A 20,241-nucleotide genomic window follows, 5' to 3' on the forward strand; every position below is an offset into this window, starting at 1 on the left:
ACGTATGATGATCCCAGCCAGCAGGAAAACACTCAGCAGCCCCAGACAGAGAACAACAGCTCCATGAAATCTCCTCTCTGAGCTCCTGGGACCTAAACACAGAGAAGACCAGTGAATACAACCAATCATACGACAGTAATCATGAACATTCTTACCTGTCTGATTTGTTGAAGATTTTGGGTCAACAGACTTGTCATATTCAACATTTGCATAGATGTCATCCATCACTCATAAGGTGGCCAACTATTTCCTGACGGTTCAGCATTGCAGCACAGACTGCAACACATGTAAGGGATCTAAGTATTTATATATTTTTGTTGGTTTCAATTAGTGCTGTCAGTTAAATGCATTATTAATGGCATTAATGCAAACCCATTTTAACGGCGTACATTTTTTTATTGCGAGATTAACATTCTTTTTGGCATAGCAAACTTTGTAGTTTTTTTCACATGCTGTTGCAACAACTAGTAACGTTAGAAACATTACAACACTACACTGGATGTAGCTAGACCGGAAACTAAACAACAGGCACGCCGCACACACTTCTTTGTGCTTGTGAGCCGGCCAAGGAGTAGAAGGCTAACGTTACGTTTTGAGTGGATGGCGAGCGCGAGATGCCAAAATGGATGTTAATAAGATTCTGAATGGAAAGTTTACTTTAAAAAAAGTTGCCAAATGGTTCCATTGACAAGACCAAAGTGATCTGTGTGTTTTGTCGTTGTGAACTGAGCTATCATCGCAGCACGTCCAGTCTGAAATACCACTTGATGGCCAAGCACACAGCTGATGTGAATTCTCCGCCACCTCATCAAAGCCAGGCGACAAAAGCACAAAGCCAGGCCAATCCACTTTTCTATGTCGATAAGAGCATTAAAATCAGAAAAAATAATGGGATAAAAATAAATCAAGGGACATTTAGAATAGATAAAAATGTGTGATTAATTACGATTAATTGCGAGTTAACTATGGCATTTAATGCGATTAATCGCGATTAAATATTTTGATCGTTTGACAGCACTAGTTTCAATTTGACAGTGTCTCACCCTCTGAGGAAGTCACAAGTTTCAGAGGTGGTAAAATAAGTTTCTATGACAATCCTCTCCTCCTCATTATTATCAGACAGACACACCATCCATCCATAAATCCATCCACCTACAGATGACAAAGACACGAGATTTGTATTTTTACAGGTGGAAACATTATAAGAATATTGTATTCAAGTAAAAGTAAGTAGGTCAGTTAAAACACTGTCTGAGTAAACATTACTGTGCTACATTTCTAAAAGGGAAGTGACACAATGCAAACTCCTTGCTGAATATCACTCTTAGCCTACTATAGAGCCCCCGAATGAAGCTCATGTGACGGCATCCACCAGGCTGTATCACGCTGTAAACATGTTTCATTCTGCTGTTAAGTTGGGCATTATAACATGGGCAGAGATGGCAAAAGTACTCACTTCCCGTACTCAAGTAGAAGTACAGATACTTGTGTTAAAAAATACTCTGGTAAAAGTAGAAGTACTGATTTAACTTATTTACTCAAGTAAAAGTAACAAAGTACAGGCTTGGAAATTTACTTAAAGTATAAAAGTAAAAGTAGCTTTGCGAATGACAACCATTTTTTATGCAAAGCTACCTGGACCACACAAATGTTACTAGAGTGCAAGCTGAGAAACTTCAGTGCACATGGAAAAAAGGCTCTTTATATGCCATTGCCTACATTTTACATGGATGTCTGCCAATATGCCTAAAACATCACATATATGATTATTGTGACAGAGACTGGGACTCCAGGTTAATAAGATTCCGACTGATTAGCTATTTATTAATTCAGTTGTGATTCTGTGAGAATTCACAGATCCAGTTTCTCTTTTTTTAATCTTCCCCTTAACATTTAAAGGAATCTACATGTATGTGTGTGTGTGTGTGTGCTCAAATATGGCTTCTGGAAAGAAAATAAAGGATAAAATATGAATTACTAAACAGACATTAATTGAGAAGTTCCCCATACTTTAAGAGTTGCGCAGCACATTGGCCAGGAGTCATTCTTGATGCCCACTATCTCAAACATCTCTCAGATAAGGCCAAGGATTTCTTGCTGCTTGTCTGCTGATTTCTTCATTTTCAATCATGTCGCCATCCATACTACTATGTGCTAACGTTACCACCATCAGGCCGCAATAATTTGCCGTGAATGAATGCAGAATGCCGCCGAATCTGTCGAGTCCTCTTGTAGTGGTGTGTCAAGTGCAACGTACAGTATATTCCCATCCAATTAGATTGAATGAGGTATTGATGACGCGAAAATAACGATAACTCCAGTGAAATTATTTGAAACTTGTTAGTGAGGACTAGATTAGGACTGTATTTAAAGCTGATTCTGGTTTCCAACTTCGCCCCAGGTGTGTCTGTTAAAACACGGACGGAGACAACTTCTCTCTTTTGATGCTTTATTAAGATCAAGCAACGTGCAACGTAGGTAACAGGTGAAGAACACAAACAACAAAATCACTAGCTAACTTACTTTAAATTTGCAAGAACTATAGACCAATACAATAACAGGCTTAAATGAACTGACAACATAAGTTATACGACTTACAGTTCTTAAGGACACACACACACGATCTCAACTGATTATCCTCCGGACAGCTCGTCTCTTTTTCTTTTTGCTCCGTGTGTCGCGCGCGCCCGTTTGCGGTGAGGCGCGTGTCTGTGCTATTCTCCGACATGACAACCTCTTGTACAAAACTAAAGTAACGAGCCAATTTTGTAAAATGTAAAGAGTAGAAAGTACCGATATTCATGTTAAAATGTAAGGAGTAAAAGTAAAAAGTCGCCACAAAAAATATAGTAAAGTAAAGTAAAAATATCTGAAAAATGTACTTGAGTACAGTAACGAAGTATTTGTACTTCGTTACTTCCCATCTCTGAACATGGGGGTCTAAGCTTTTGGAGCCAGCCTCAAGTGGCCACTCGATGAACTGCACGTTTTGGCACGTGTGCGTTGGCTTTATTTTCCAGCACCAGAGGTTGCTGCTGAGTTTTTTTTTCTTAATCGAGGGTCTAAAGCCAGTGTGTGTCATGTATGCTGTGCAGGATTTCTAAGGAGGTTGACCTTTCTGTTAACAAGTAAGATCCTTTTTTTAAAGGTACAATATGTAACATTTCTGCTTTAAAATGTCTAAAAACGACCATACCTATGTTATATATTTTTTTTGAGTTGTGTAGTTACACTATCCCAAATGTTTCCACCAAATGTCAAACCCATTATTTTATTTTCAGACACGGGTCGTTTTCTTTAGTCGCCTGTCAGTTGCGTCATATAACATTTCACCCTCTAGTTACTCGTAACTTCCGTCAAAACCCTGGCACCCAGATGATACATTCGAGAGTAATTGTAAATCATACAATGTCACAGAAAAAAATACTCGTAACCGTAATACTGCTTTTTCTGCCACAAGGCATCATTTTGTGATTAATTACATGCCACTTTGCAACACAGTAATACAGCAGAGATCTTATTTATTGATACTTATCAATATTGATCCAGCTTTACATTACTACAATGTGCTGGTTGACAAGTAGCTAACGTTAATGCTAATGCTTGGTGGATAACATTATAGGGTTACAACATCGTTCAACATGTTCAAAAAGTTATTAGTAGTATGATTGTTTTGACCATGGATAAAAGCAGCACTGGGCTAACCCACGAATGAGTTCACCAGTAACGTTAACGTTAAAAATATAATCATTTATATTTATTGTTTACAAAAGCAGCAGAATGAGGAGTAGGAGTGAGAGCAGGGAGATGATCACTCATGTGATCAGGGGTCACCAACACAGTGCCCGCGGGCACCAGGTAGCCCCCAAGGACCACATGAGTAGCCCTCAGGCTTGTTCTAAAAATGAAAACTGAATATTGATATTATCTGTTTCCCACCTTGTTAAGTCATTGTTGATAATTATTGATAATGAGAAATCATTAACGTGATCAGTGTCTTCACATAGATGAGTATCATTAATCATTAATAATCATATACAACTAAAGGCAAACTGAGCAAATTTGTTATTTCAGAAGAGTGTATCAAACTGGTAGCCCTTCGTATGACTCAGTACCCATGAAGTAGCTCTCAGTTTCAAAAAGGTTGGTGACCCCTGCTATAGATAGACAACTGTTGTGTGGAGGCAGGGAATAGTGGACTCAAACGCAGAGATGAGGCAGGCAGGCAGGAGAAGGTTGTACTCGAAGATTTAATTAACAAAAGGCAGGATACAAAGGATCCAAAAAGCAGAAAAAACACAAAGAGTCAAGAACTGGCAGGGATGCAAAATACACAAACACACAGGACCTGGACACAAACGGATACAAGCTGACGGAACAAGGACACAAAACAATCTGACACCAGACAAAGGAAAGTAACGAGAAGACACAAGACAGGTGACACCAGGGGTGGGGAACAGGTGGAGCACATCAGACAATCACACAGGCGGGAAAACAAGGGAAGTAAATTGGACAAGACAAGACAGAAAACCAGACTACCAAAATAAAACAGGAAACGGGAACAACTGACAAAACATGAAATCAACTAAACACAGAAACTTGACACAACACAACAGAGAACACAGGAATTAACCAAAAAATACACAATAAACAAGGAGATAACTATACAGAAATATACAGAATATACAAACACAGGGAACATACAGAAATAATAATACAGGCAACCGAAATATACAAAACCAGGCAACAGAAATGTCCAAACCATAACAGACAACTAATCTAATGCTAATTTAGCCAGCTAGCACACCCCGGTCTGTCTGCCTCACTCCCCCGCGCAAAGAGACTTCATTCGGGATGAGAGCTGACAACATTCCTGGGACATGTAGCAATAGCTAGTTACCATTAGCCCCTAGCCAGCCAACAGCCAGCCTATATCATTACAGCCAGTGGTGTAGTCCAGGGTATACGCTGGTATACGGCATATACCTACTTATTTTTCAGTCAGCATTGCGTATACCCACTTCTAAATCCCCCCTGATGCGCACCATTCAGTAATATCTGTGAGCCAGATTGCCCATTTTTTCCTCAAGGATAGTGAAGCCATGACCCACCCTCCTCTGCCTCTAATTGGCTGGTACTCGCTGCTTTCACTGATTAGATTGGTTAACTTTAGGCATGAGGACTGATGAGCCAATCAGAGGCAGAGTAGGGCGGGTCATCCCGAGGAAAATATCGCTAATACCTCAGGTGCCAGTGAAAAAAAACAAAAACAAAAACCTCAGGTGCCGGTGCTACTTGACTACGATAACGGCAGCAGACCAAACAACAGCTGAAGAAATAACACAAGCGGCGGTGTGCCACCCCAGTTGATGGAAGACATAATTCTGAGGTAAGTTTTAAGGTGGTTTCCAAATGAATCGTTATTTTAAACTACTGGCAAATTGCCAGTGGCAATATGACTGCACATTTAGAGGAGAAGAGATAACACCATGTTTGCCTCATGATAAATACATTTTACATTCATCCAGGCTGCTTGTGTGACCAGTAGTAACTACAAACTGCTCCTAATCAAGTCATGATCATTTTATAATAGTGAGCAAGTAGAAATGACAGATTTTTGGGTAAACTAAATCATAGTCTTACATGTCACTGTTTCTAAAACAGGGCTTTTTTTCTGGACTACTTTAAAAAAAAAAAAAAAAAAAAAAAAAAAAGGTGAAAACTGAGAGTATACCCACTTCTCCAGGGACCACTACACCACTGATTACAGCAATCCTTACCTGGCCAGCACGTAACTCTAGTGCTGGGTGCTTACGACGGTAACGGCAGTTTAATGATGCCTCAGGAAACAGACCGTATCGACCCAGGCATCTCCTCCCTGCCGAATTTCTCCCCCCTTTGCGTTTAGCTGTCTTTACAGTTAGCTAAATTAACCCAACAAAAGGTGGTTTAAGCACCAAAACGAATAGTTAAGATTACAGAAAAGTGAAGGGGGACATCATTCTGGGCAGCTTGGAGATGTTCTACTGCTGCACAACGGCCATCGAACGTTCTCGCCGTCTCGGAGATTCCCTCGGCAATGCCCACCCACACCCGTCTCTCAGCCTCGTTGAGTAGCTAGCTAGCGTTACAACAAACCCCGTACACCCGGTGTTGAAACCATCCTAAAGGTGACATTGACATGTGAAATATTTGTGATAGTGTGGTTTTAGGTGCTGCCTAATGTTAGCTTGCTGGCTCACTAGCTAACTGGTCAGCTACCAATACAGATCGAATCAAGAAAAACATTTATGTTGGGGAAAATGCAGCTATTTTATTAGAATGACATGAATAAACCTGAATAAACGTAACTAAACGTAACGTGAATAAACTTGAATGGGTACACCTGTCCATGAACAGATGTTCTAACCAGCAATGGTGTTTAACAATAAAAACTACAACTCCCATAATTCCACGCAACATCCCAACGTCATCAAAAGTCCGTGTTTACAATCTATAGTTTTGGTTGAGAGACCTCTAGTGGCAAAAAGTTATATATTGTACGTTTAAACATAAAAACATCTGTGAAAATGTGTTCGCTAAACCCACCAGTATTCCATGTATCCATGTGTCCATGTAAATAAACAATAATTTTAACATCATAAAATACACTTCATTCACAAAATAAAACTATTAAAAGCTGTGTTGGGTCATCCTCCCACTTTTCCAACGATCACAATTCTAGTTTTGGTTGAAATAAATACATAGTTTACCGATTTACATGTGAAAATATGTTGGCTCTATCCACGCTAAAAGTATTGTTTTTTTAAATGGAGTCTGGTGGGTTTAGCACAAGCGACATCACAGCTGTTTCTGGTTAAACAGAAAGGTCTCAAAGAGGTTTTAAAAAGGTTTATCTTTGTAGGGATCCTTTCCATAATGTTATCAGACACAGAATAATAATTTGAGCCTTTCAGTGGCAAAACGGCACTTTAGGTGGACCAAACTGATGCTGAACATTTGCCCCATAGAGTTACATTGCAGCGTTCATGCTTAATACTGGACCAATTTTCAAACATAGTTGTGCCTACCAGTTACTTACACACAAAAATGAGGTCCAGGTTGAAGTACATTTTCAGAGGATTCTAAAGTATCCAAAAAAAAAACATTATTATTATAATATAAAGTAAATATTGCTTACTGTTATTAAACACACAGTGATCAAAGTTGGTTAAGAGAGTGGTGCGTCAAACAAGCTTGAGAGTAGATGAAGAAAGGGAGTGCAGAACAAAACAGTGACTCAGAGGAAGATGCTATCACGCTTTCACGGCAGTTATGTTTCTAAAGTGCACACACACACACACACACACACACACACACGCTGTAGGTTAATCTGTCTTTGTCGGTTACACTTGTGTGTTGGTATGAGACGCTGAGGTGCAAAGCAGAGGCTGTTCTTGGGTGGGGGTCACACACCCTCACGGGGCCCAAATAAACATAAAAGATAAAATACAGGCAGAGAGCAGGGCCTCTGCAGATACAGACACCACCACACACACACAGTGGGTCATATTTGAAATTTGAGAGAGATGATTTTTGTATAAGTCTATACATTGTTTTTTTAGTAAAATATGGCATATTATACCTTTAAGTTTTTCTAGTAAACTAAAAAAGGGTATTTATGGCTACCGACCAATACGTTTATTTCTCCATGTAGAGCAGCTAAGCTTGCAAGAAATGTTTGAAATTCAGTTCAGTCTGATTCTGATAATAATTCTTTAAACAAACTGGTACTATACAGCAATACATGTATATGTGTCTAAATTTATCTAAAGTACTTCATGTGTTACGCCACAGTCAGTGAAGTTCCATCAATCCATTTCCAGATGTCCTTGTTGTCTCTGTCATTCAAACCAATCCAAGTGTTTTCCCTGATCATTTTAGTGAGACATTTCTGTTAAAGATAAAAGAAAGATATAAAGGTTTCTATATCTTAGTTTTAAACATATTATAAATGCAGTTTACAGGGAGTCATCTGAACAATCCGATAAGATTTATGTTAAATACCAACCATACTGCTATTGTAATCTAATCATTATAGCTGACACACAGTAAATATTATTTCAGATGTTTTTGTCCACTTCTGTATCAATTAAATATATATCAAACCTATAGTAAAAATACATAACAAAAGATGTGAGGGCATGAATACCCATTAAATAAAAGATAAATAAAGATAAAACGAACATATAAAATACATTCCAAAATAAAAAGTATGTACAATAAAACAGGCATGACCATTAGTATTCAGATATTTTACTTGTAAAAGTAGCATTACTACAGTGTAGAAATACTCTGTTACAAGTAAAAGTCCTGCATTCAACATTTTACTTAAATAATGGTACGTATGTATAAGCATTAAAACTTAAAGTACCAAAAGTAAAAGTACTCTTTTTGCATAATGGCCCATTTCAGAATAATATTATATTATTGGATTTTAATTATAAACGCATTAATGTGTTTATTATTTTAATGTTACAGCTGGTAAAGGTGGAGCTGATTTTAATTAGTATATATACTGATGGGTTGTTTAATGTATTAAACGTTGTATTACTAATCTGAATATGCAAAGTAACTAGTAGTTTTGTTGTTTTGTTTTAAGTACAACATTTGTCTAAAAAATGTAGTCACAAAATGGAAATACTCTATAAATATAAATAAGTAAAAGAATGTTATCTAAAAAGCCATTCTGCTGCCAGGCGCAGTATATGCTGCATTCCACCATTGTGTCTTCTGAAGTAAATAAGCAAAACCATTGCATTTTTGAAAATACTTCATTCTTTTTGTTAATTTTTTTTTTTAAATGTTTAATGTGAAACAGCATGTGTAAAACTTTATTGATCCATTAAATAATGCCCTTTGTCTTTGTGTTCTGTCTGCATTTCTATAAGTTGTGTATCTGACCTTTTATTAAGGTCTTGAAATATATATTTTTGTGGAAATTAGGATTCAAACAGATGGCTTTACAATCTATATACAACAATCTCTATATTAAGACCCTGATTCAGATAAGGAAAAAGTCCACAAAAAAAGTAACACACCTGTTCCTCATAGCTGTCTATGATCACTAGATCTGCTCCTTTGTCTCTGCAGTCTTGTCTGCCTTTTTCCCAAGAACCAGACGTTGTGGAGAGGTAATAACAGGTACAACTAAACATCCTCCATCCTGCAGGACACATTTTCTCTGTAAAATGCATCAAATAAAAGCTATAAATCCGACCCAGAAAGACTTATGTCCTTCTAGTTTAGAGACATTGTGGGCTGTGAGACTTCCTGCTTAGACTGCTGAACTCTTGAGCTCATCATTTTGCCACTGCAACTTTACCTTTATATACCTTTACTTTCTGTTTTTCTACCTGTTAACATCTCTGTAGAGATGGATGTTAGGGATGGCACGGTTCATGAAAAAACATCCGAACCGTTCGGCTGCTCGCATGCGCAATGTAGCCTCGTGCCTGTCAGTTGCCCGTATGTGACCTCAGACAGGGTGTTTCCCTTTCACGCGAAAGTAGAGGTGTGCGTTTTTTCACTCTAAAGCCGCTGAAGCGGCTGCTGTTTCAATCCTGTCGGCTCTCTGCAGCGGGCGGGGCTGCTCAGTTCCCCCCGCAACTGAAGCACGCGCACACACACAAACACACACAATCACACATGGTGGATGCAGGAAAAAACGGAGATGAGACGTACAAGATGACCTAAATTGAGGACAGCTACGCTCGTTATTGTAAGTGCAATGATAAGTTAAAGTCCAATAAGTACTTTATCAAGCCGTATAAATGTGTGTCCCAGCCCAGGCCAGGATAGGAAATTAACTAACAATGTAAAGATCAACAAGCCACTGACAAACATGTTCAAATTTGATTAATTCATAAATTATAATTTTTTGTCTTAAATCCACCAGCCATTTTCATATTATACCAACATTTGCAGCATCCTGAGCCTTTTTGGTAAGGTTACTAGGAAAGCTCAGCCTAGAGTAATTTTATTCTCCCCAAAACAAGTTTCCTTTTTATTTTTAAAGAACTATACAAAAGAAAATCTAAACTTTTTTTATGTTTAACGTATTCTGACCTATTCAAAAGACGGAGCTTTAAGAGTTCCTCTCTTTTTCTTTTAAAGGATACCATTTTTGTAAGAGCTACACTGAAGTTGGCAGTTTGATAAATGCAAGTTATTTCAATTGATATGCTGTAATATTTCAATCTTCGTGTGCTAAAAAGGCACATAAGTTCCTGTAGATGGCAATACACATTCTCTTTTTTTTGCCAAATAAATGAAAAGCATGTTGAAATCAATGTCTTCCCTCTTGCTGTATCAAAATCTCACCTAGCTTTACTCAGAGATGGTCCCAATAATGTGCTTAAAGTCAAGTTAAATGCAGTTTGTACATGATATAACTATTTTTTAATACTGTATCCTACATTGTGGATAATTAAGCTAAATATCATATGTTGAAGTATATTTCTGGAGTGTTAAAGATTAAAAGAAAAAAATAACAAGAACCATACAGAACCGAAAGATGTGACCCTAAAACCGAGATACGAACCGAACCGTGGGTTTTGTGAACCGTGCCACCCCTAATGGATGTGTATATAAATTACTTCTGATTACGCATATACATTTACTACATTCCTATTCTTCACTACAATGTGTCAGTGCTGGAGTAAGGTCTGGCTACACCGCCTATATCTATTCTGGGATAGGGGGAAAAACGCTCATGCTTGTTTGTATTTCTTTAAACCAATCACAACCATCCCAGGCGGCGGTAAGACCTCATAGCTGAGAGGGAAAGGGAGGGGCTTCATCCCAACAATGTACATCTATTGAGCCAGACTAACTTTCCATAAATACATTCTGCAGTTACTGTCTATATTATTTTATATTGTATAGTGTATGTTATATTTTCTCTTTATATTTTAACTTCTGCACTATTTCCTGTCAAATTCTCATTTTTTACTTGCGTGATTTTCTTTTAATACAGATTTAATGAGCACTTTTACTGCCAATGTCTACATATCTGTATTGTTATACATGTGAACAATAAGCAACTTTGAACTCCCCTCACTCTGCCTCATTTAAAGGGTATGCAATGACTCCTCACACTCTACTATAAGTCCAATTATTGGATCTTATCAGATTAACCATAAGAGGGCTGCAGAAAGAGTTGTCACTCTTCTTCAAATTCTGGCGTTTTTATTTTATCTACCTATCTACATATCTACCTCCTGCAGCTTTAAATGTAGTACTTCTCAATGATTTTAGGGGGAGGTTTAACTAAAGAAATCTGTTCACATTGGAAGTTAGGACTTATAGCCGTATCGTACAACTGTTTATGTAACTTCACACAGAGACAGTTGCCACATTAAAAACATTTTGGCAATAAAATAAATGCTAATATGTTTCCATGTAGAAGTTCTACATGGAAAAGGTGCATTCAATACAAATAATGTCATGTTTAAATAAACTGAGAGGTTGAGTTGAGAGTAGGATATAACAGTGTCATACTGTATAATGGTGTTATAGTGTTCTATACATGATACTGTGGTGGGTCCTTACTCCTGACCTTTATGCAGAACATTATCGCCAGAAACAATAATAATTCATGTGCTTTGTTTGCTACTTTTGATAGGTTAACAAACCCTCCAGTACCAGTAGCATCTGAACTTTTATCCACCAAAAGCTGCAATGAATTTGTCTCCTTCTTCAGTGACAAAATTCAGAAAATTAGACAAGCAGTCAGTTCCTCCATATCATGTAAAGGATATGTGTTGTCAGAGTGTCCAGGCAAAACAAATTCCAATATGACGCAATTTTATACGATCAACCATAAAGACCTGGAGGACATTATACAACATCTGAAAACCTCGTCCTGCTGCCTTGATATTCTACCAACGGGCTTTGTCAAAAATGTTTCAAATTGTTTGGCTTCAGATGTTCTACAGATTGTAAACACGTCTCTTCTCTCAGGTATCTTCCCACAGGCCCTGAAAACTTCAGTCATCAAGCCACTCTTAAAAAAGAACAGTCCAGACACGTCACTAATAAGCAATTATAGGCCGATATCAAACCTTCCATTTTTAAGTAAAATCATTGAAGAAGCGGTTTTTCCACAACTCCATCCTTTCTTGTCAATAAACAAGAGTTTTGACGCCTTCCAGTCAGGTTTTCGACCACACCACAGCACTGAGACGGCTCTTGTTAAAGTCTTAAATGACATCAACTTAAACACAGACAGTGGCAAAATTTCAGTCTTAATATTACTTGATCTCAGTGCTGCATTTGACACGATCGACCATGACATATTACTAGACTGATTGGAAAACTGGGTTGGACTTTGTGGAACAGTACTAAACTGGTTTGAATCCTACTTAAAGAATAGGGACTACTTTGTGTCTATAGGTAATTATGCATCTGAGCAAATAAATCTGACGTGCAGAGTTCACCAAGGCTCCATTCTGGGGCCTCTTCTGTTTAACATCTACATGCTTCCACTGGCTCAGATTATGGAAAACAACAAAATAAGTTACCATAGTTTTGCGGACGATACACAAATTTACATAACTTATCGCCAGGGGACTATAGTCCAATACAAAAACTGAGTAAAGGCCCTGACACACCAACCAGACGGGCCGACCGTCGGCAGAAAAGGCAGTCGGACTGATCAGTCGGGTCCCGAGGTCCAAAAAATGCCTCAGAACACACTGAGGCGACGCCGACTTGAGCGTACGCTCTGCGCGAAACATAATACGTCTCCATAGCAGCAGGCAGTGCTGCTCTGTATTGTTTCCATTAACAGTCCATTATTTCCCAGAAAATGAAAACCGGCAGCTGATTGGACGAACGCGTCACGTGGTTCTTTTTTCTCCGGAAATTCACAGCCAGACTGTCATGGCGGCTTGTTCAGAATACGATCTCATATTGTACTAAAATAGTTCACCGAAACGTGTTTCTGAAAACATTTTAAGCGAGAAATAGGCCGTGCAGTTGCTGAATCTGTCTTCATTTCAGATTGACAAAGGTCAATTTAAAAGATTTTCGTTAGATTTTGAGCGGCTCATCCGCTCCCCATTTCCGGGCGAGTCCCGACTGCCCTGTCTCCCGACTGAACATGTCGGGTCGGCCCAAATGAATGCCGACGGCTTCTCGGACGGCCGACGGCACAGGACACACCGAACAGACTCGAGTCACCGACCTCGCCAGACGGTCCGACGGCCGATTATCGGGCTGGTGTGTCTTCTCTCTAGTGCATTGAACAAATTAATGATTGGATGTGCCAGAACTTTCTTAAATTAAATGAAGAAAAAACTGAGGTGGTTGTTTTTGGAGCAAAAGAGCAACGATTAAAAGTGAGCGCTCAGCTTCAATCGACAATGTTAAAAACAACAGACAAAGCCAGAAATCTTGGTGTAGTCATTGGCTCAGACCTGAATTTCAACAGCCACATTAAGACAATTACAAAGTCAGCCTATTATCACCTTAAAGCGTAACTCTCGCCAAAATGCAACCTAGGGTCTTTTTGTGAATGTACCTGAGTCAAACTTTCGTTTAAAAGCATATTTAGGATGGAATCGCCACTTTTAAGATTTACAGTATTCTAGTTTTTCGGTCAAATGGCCTTTTGAATGGGAGTGCTAGGGGCACTTTTATGCTAGCCTCCAAATAGCTATTTTTAAAACACTAAGAAGGCTCGACACAACATGAAACTTTGCTCGAAGTATCACCAGGGGCTCTACACCTTAACGAAAGCACAACATTGTTTGTGTACCCAGAGTTTACTAAAAACAAAGGTTTTGAGCAACTCACATTAGCAGTTACACTTTAAGAATACATCTTACTTACTTAATGTCTCAGCAGGATTTGGAAAAACTTGTCCATGCTTTTATCTTCAGTAGACTTGACTACTGTAACGGTGTCTTTACAAGTCTCCCTAAAAAATCAATCAGACAGCTGCAGCTGATTCAGAACGCTGCTGCTCGAGTCCTCACTAAGACCAAGAAAGTGGATCACATCACCCCAGTTCTGAAGTCTTTGCACTGGCTTCCTGTCCCTCAAAGAATTGATTTCAAAACACATAATCACTAAATCTTATCACAATGCAGGGTGACTGAGTAAAAATGTTACGGAAAGTAAATCTAAATACCAGACGCAAGCACTCACTCTGTTTAAGCCTGTCCAACTCTTTAGACATTTCAGTGAGGCTGGAGTTCAGCCGGTCTCTCTCTTCAGTCAGGGAGGACAGCTTGTCATCACTGGCCTGGAGACGCTCAGTCAGGTTGGCTTTGATAGTGGAGAGCTCTGCAGCTGATCCACGTAATGTCACATGATCTGAAATAATCAAGAGACATTTCTCAGAAACACAAAACACCTTCTGCATTCACGTCATGTCTAATGTATGTCACAAGACTACATTTCCTCATTTTGCCCTGTGATTGTGAAAGATAATCACACTTAAATAGTGAAAAGAAAGTAACACACACATCCAGGGAAAACACATACATCTTTTAGAGTAGTTTGATGCTAATGGTGATAATTATTTGTAAATCTATAATTTGTTTTTATAACAGATAATTGTTGCACAAATAACTTTTATACATTATATAAAGCATTTGTTGATGATTACCAAATGATTTGTAAACCTTGAGGAAATTATTTGTAAACTGCCAATAAACATTATTTGGATGGCTTTTATGAAGTCGCAACTGATGATTATAATACCTTGTTAATGGCTAAACATGGCTAACATTATTTAGATCATCTATATTATAGATAACCAAAAATTATGTATGGGGTCAAATTAAATTGTACTTAATAAATTATAAACCACATATTTACTGTATACTTAACTGATTATTATAAGCATGAGTTGCAACTTTATAATAGCCATCCAAAGTATGTTTGTTTATGATTTACAAAGCATTTACATAGACTCACAGTGGTTGATGAGCATAGCCAGCAGGAAAACACTCAGCAGCCCCAGATACAGAACAACAGCTCCATGAAACGTCCTCTCTGAGCTCCTGGGACCTAAACACAGAGAAGACCAGCGAATACAAGCAATCATACAGTAATCAGATCATACAGCAGATTATAAAATACAGATCAGTCAGTCTGACTGAACATTCTTAGGTTAACAGAATTGTTGTAGGAGTAAAAAAAAACAGTTTTTGTTAATATTTAAAGAACAATATAGTTATGATTTCATGACTTCCCATATTTTGGTCATAGTTCTGATCCCCTGATTTTGATTGACAGCTAGCTCACTGATTGGCCAATCAGCCATCCTGTTTCATTTTATTTGACATCATTTAAGAAACCATCAGTATTATTTATTTGTCCTGATTCACATGCTACATTAGCCTACAACATTTTGGTAGGATCATAAAGATTTACTTCTATAGTTAGGATTTTTAAGTTTAATGTTTAAATACACTGAGAGGTGGAAATACAGTTATTGGGAACAGGCACAGTGACCGTAGATATAGTGTACAGAGCTGAGAGGAGGATATAAGTGTCATATAACCGTGGTGTTCTATGATGCTGTGGTGGGTCCTTACTCTTGACCTTCATGCAGAACCCACACAGGCAAGCACTTACTCTGTTTGGACAGACGCTGAAGCCTGTCCAACTCTTTAGCCATTTCAGTGAGGCTGGAGTTCAGCTGGTCTTTCTTCAGACACGGAGGGCAGCTTCTCATCACTGATCTGGAGATGCTCAGTCAGGTTGGCTTCGATAGTGGGAAAAACTGCAGCAGAAACGTGTGCTAAGTCACGGTCTGAAAAATAAATCAAGGGACATGGACAGTTCTTTCTTTTTTTGGCATCTTTTAGTCAAATATTTTTTTTTTTTTTTCGTTTAAATTTGACTATGAAATATATCAATACAAAGTGAATAAACCAGTCAGTGGAATAAACCAGTGCAGTTGTCATTATAAAGAAATGACACTTACAACCATAGTTGTTGTCTTTATAATAATATCCGCTCTTCCAGCAAATATGCTGATACTGAACAAATGTTGACATGACACCTGAATTCCAAAATGGTTGAGGACCATATTAAAAGTTGAATGTTGAGTATAAATGATTGGTGGAAAAATTCATATTCGTAACAAATATATTTACAAAACAAGTGCTTCTTGAGGTCAGTGTTTAATTGTATTCCGTGGTGCTTTAAAAACAGATAAAGAGCTTTAAAGAAAGTTAAAAAACAAGAAAAGACAAAAGTCAGAAAAGAACAGCATCACAGAAAATGCAGGATGGCAAATAATCATTTGCAAAACAAGTGCTTATTATTTTTTTATTACTTTATTGCAATGTTCTTTCACCCTCTTCCAAATAATCGGTAACAGTTTTAAGTCTATTGCACATTTCCTTTTTTATATATGTACAAGAAAATTAATATCTAATAAATAATTGTGAAATGCCAAAACCGGACCAAAAAGTAAGAAAAATAAAATAGAGTAAAAAACAGTTCTTGTAGGTTAATACCCAAAGTATTTTCAATTTTCAGAGTCTTTTGAAATCAAAAATATTCTTTAGGGTTTTCTTGACCTCTTCCCAAAACGGTATTCATTTTTAATTAGAGATGTGAAGAATGTGTGTGTATAGTTCGCTAAATTCATATTCGTAACAAATATGTTTGCAAAACAAGTGCTTTCCTTTCATTCCTTTCATTCCTTGGTGCTTTCAAAACAGATAAGAGCTTTAAGGAAAGTAAAAGAATAAGAAAAGTCAAAGGCAGGATGCCAAATCGAGACTTGTATCTGTCAGAGCAAAAAAAATGCTCAAAAGTTCATGTGACTTTAGACTCACAGTGGACACTGAGGCCGATGAGCACAGCCAGCATGAAAACACTCAGCGGCCCCAGACAGAGAACAACAGCTCCATGGAATCTCAATCATACAACAGTAATTAGATGATAATATACAGATCAGTCTGTCAGCATTTCTGTCTGACAGAACATTCTTACCTGTCTGATTTGTTGAAGGTTTTGGGTCAAAAGACTTAAATTCATCGTTGGTGTTGTTGGGGATTACCTCTTCTGTGTCCCCCCTTTGGGGACAATGTGTCTGACTCCAATAAAAGACCTATATATCCCTGTGCATTTGTTAAAGTGGTATTACACTGATACTAAGCAAGAGCCAAATAAGACGATAAGATAAAGTCAAATACATTTGTTTAATCAGTCAAGCATCGAAATTAAAACACAGATCTGTGGGATTACAAAGATGGCAGAGACTAAGTTTCCCTAGCAACAGACATAAGTCGGAGCCGGTCCGCGCATCTCTCGTCTTTCAAGCCTCGTGAGCCCCGATCTATTCTTCCCCTCATCTCTTATACTTTCTTTCTTGGGCCCCCTCTTCTTCTCCAGCACAGGGACTGTTATCTTCACCCAACACATGCCAGGGTGGGGGCCACTGTGTTATGTCTCGTCCTCATTTGCTCTCACGCGAAGCGGTCAATTCTGTTTCTGATTCAATTTTCTGATTCAGCTGTTATTATTACTCAATGTACTTTGCTCGAGACTCATGACCTTTAACTACTCTATAGTTATGGCTCAAGCTAAATCTGTGCGTCAGAGTTTCCTTTGTTCGGGGAATGCAGATGTGCCTTGCCCGGAGAACTTGTAACCACCGTCTCTATGACAGCACACAACTCTGTGCAATAAGCATACACCAAAACACACTTGGTCTCTTATGGAAACCTTTTACATTCTTATTATATTTATCTGCAAATATTAAAAACATTATTCTACAATCCCTCTTTTCACACTGTTCACAGTGTGAATTTCAGGCTTGCTATATCAGTATCACTGATGAGCATGTAAGCGTGAGGCATGAGCAAAAGGAGCACAGTTTACAATTATTTTGACACTTGTGGAAATCTCTAAAGTTAGCCACTGTACATAATGCTGAATAAATGTGGATGACACCTGCTTGGGAAGGAATCATTCTATTAGCGCAATATCATAATAGCTGGAGGAATTAGGCGCTGCATATCTCACATGGCCATTGTCAATTTCCGTGTTTTCATACGCATCAAGATCAATTTGGGATAATGGTTGATAAACCTGATCGAATTTTTTGATAATCATCTGATGGGGCACCTAACCCTCTTTGGTGAGGGCCGTTGTTATACAAACTCCATAAGTGACCGCATACACGGGATGCATCAAAATCACGGCCTTCCATCTGCCCAAATAACAGTCCAACCAATTAGCCCACTCCAAATTTCCCCCATTTTGCTCCCGCATCTCAGCTGCCAGTGTCTTAAGGCCATGCAGGGCCCATGTAACAGAGCCATCCGGCGAAGTGTTGTTCAGTATGAAGGTACAGCACTGGTCACCAAACATGGCACAATCTCCTCCTTTCACACTATTTATTGGTGTGAAAACCAGGGTTAAAAAAGCAAATGTTGATAAATACTGAAATGATTATCTGCACCAAATTCAATTTGAATATGAAATGATTTTTGGCTTGGAATTGATGATTTGGCTGTTCGGGTTTGATTTCTTTTCTGTGTATGATTGACAAAATATATGATATAATATGAAAACTAAACTACTTTAAAAGGAACAAAACATAAACGAGAAAATTGACACAAGACAGTAAATCAAACACAGATCAGGTCATCTGGATGAAAAGTTAAAAAAAAGGAATTGTCACACATCTAGGGTAGATATGTAGGGTTTCAGAGTAGAATGAGTTCAAACTAACTTTAAATTCTGAATGTGATTTAGCTTCATTTGGGCATTTTGTACAGTTTTAGTTTATGGAGTACTACATGAATTAATTCATGATGATTGATGTGGCATTAATGTGTGTTGCCATACATATTTGACCCAGTAGGTGTCACTGATACCCTGTTTTACACACACACACACACACACACACACACACACACACACACACACACACACACACACACACACACACACAGAGCTTACACTGTAAAATAATTATCAAATGTATGATCTCAAAACATACACCTATGTTAAGCTTTTTTTCCACAGATCCAGTACATAACAGATTCACATGACAGGTCATTCCACTCAGTGGTGGTAGGTCCAACTTGTGCACAGTCCTCTTCACCCCACTGTGGATCTCCACCACCATTATCAGGCTGCCCTCTCCTCCAGTTCCTAAAAAATTAAATAAAGAGAATCATGATACTGCAAATCTCTGACATAAACACAGTTCCTCAGTGGCAGATAATGCTCTCTATGTTGATGACTGGGGCATCAATTGTCCGCAGCAAAAAATGATTATCAGTTCACTGAACCTTGAGGTATATGCATAGTTGCTTTATCGATACAAAAATATATCGATATCGGCGGGTGGGCGCCGTGAGTGAGCAGGTACGAGTAGTGAAGTAGAGTAGTATGGAAAAAGAAAAAGAACAAAGCAAAACAGCTGTTGGGGCTAAACATAGACAAAGAAAGAGGGACAAGGAGATGACATGTTAAGGGATGCAACAGCAGTTAAATAAGTGGATGGTGAAAGGCAACAGGTAGGATTTAAAGTGTGACGTCTGAGCTTGGAGGCTTGCAAATATTCATGTTAACAGATTAGCTAGCGTTTGCTAACACTGGGAATGTAGCAGCCAAATGGGGGTTTACGGCTAGCTTACAATATGCAAAACCGAGGTTGCTGAGCTGAAAACTGATAAATATAAGGTAGCATGTACAATAAATGACAAGAATCTGGAAAACATAACTAATACTATAACTCTGGGTTACCATGGAATCATGCATAGATTTGCTACCAAACTTACCAAATAGTCATGTTAACAGACTGGCTAGTGTTTGCTAACTTAATGCAAACCAATGTTGCTGACATTTAGATTTTGGTTAAACCCTATGGTACCAAGCCCATGCATGACATATCTCAATTTTATTAAGGTCAAATAACAACTGGTAAATATAAGGTAGCATGCACAATAAATAACAAGAAATAAAATAAATAAAAATGAATAAAAAAAAAAAAGAAATATATATATATATATATATATATATATATATATATTTTAAAATACAAAATGTGAATTTAATTTCAACAGCAGCACAATGAAAGAATTGAATTTAGGCTGCTATATTTAACAGTGAGTTCATTTCATTCAGGTGTGAGGATGGTGGATCAGGAAAGACAGGGGAAGGCAACAGGTAGGTCTAATAATAGCCGCTTTTCCGTAGTAGTTACAGGAACGTAGT

General features: G+C 38.1%; 1 protein-coding gene across 1 annotated transcript in view; it reads right to left on the reverse strand.

Annotated features, from left to right (window-relative positions):
• The window catches only part of LOC116050427 (C-type lectin domain family 10 member A-like), a 66,271-nt gene that overhangs the window by 34,088 nt on the left and 11,942 nt on the right, over positions 1–20,241 (reverse strand). The window contains exons 4-5 of the mRNA XM_036004177.1: positions 14,279–14,331; positions 14,194–14,212 (exon numbers count right to left, since the gene is read on the reverse strand). Coding sequence (XP_035860070.1) covers positions 14,194–14,212; positions 14,279–14,331 — 72 coding nt within the window. The remainder of the gene's footprint in view (positions 1–14,193; positions 14,213–14,278; positions 14,332–20,241) is intronic.

This window comes from Sander lucioperca, chromosome 8 (genome assembly GCF_008315115.2).
Source record: "Sander lucioperca isolate FBNREF2018 chromosome 8, SLUC_FBN_1.2, whole genome shotgun sequence".
In the NCBI taxonomy this organism is placed as follows: Eukaryota; Metazoa; Chordata; class Actinopteri; order Perciformes; family Percidae; genus Sander; species Sander lucioperca.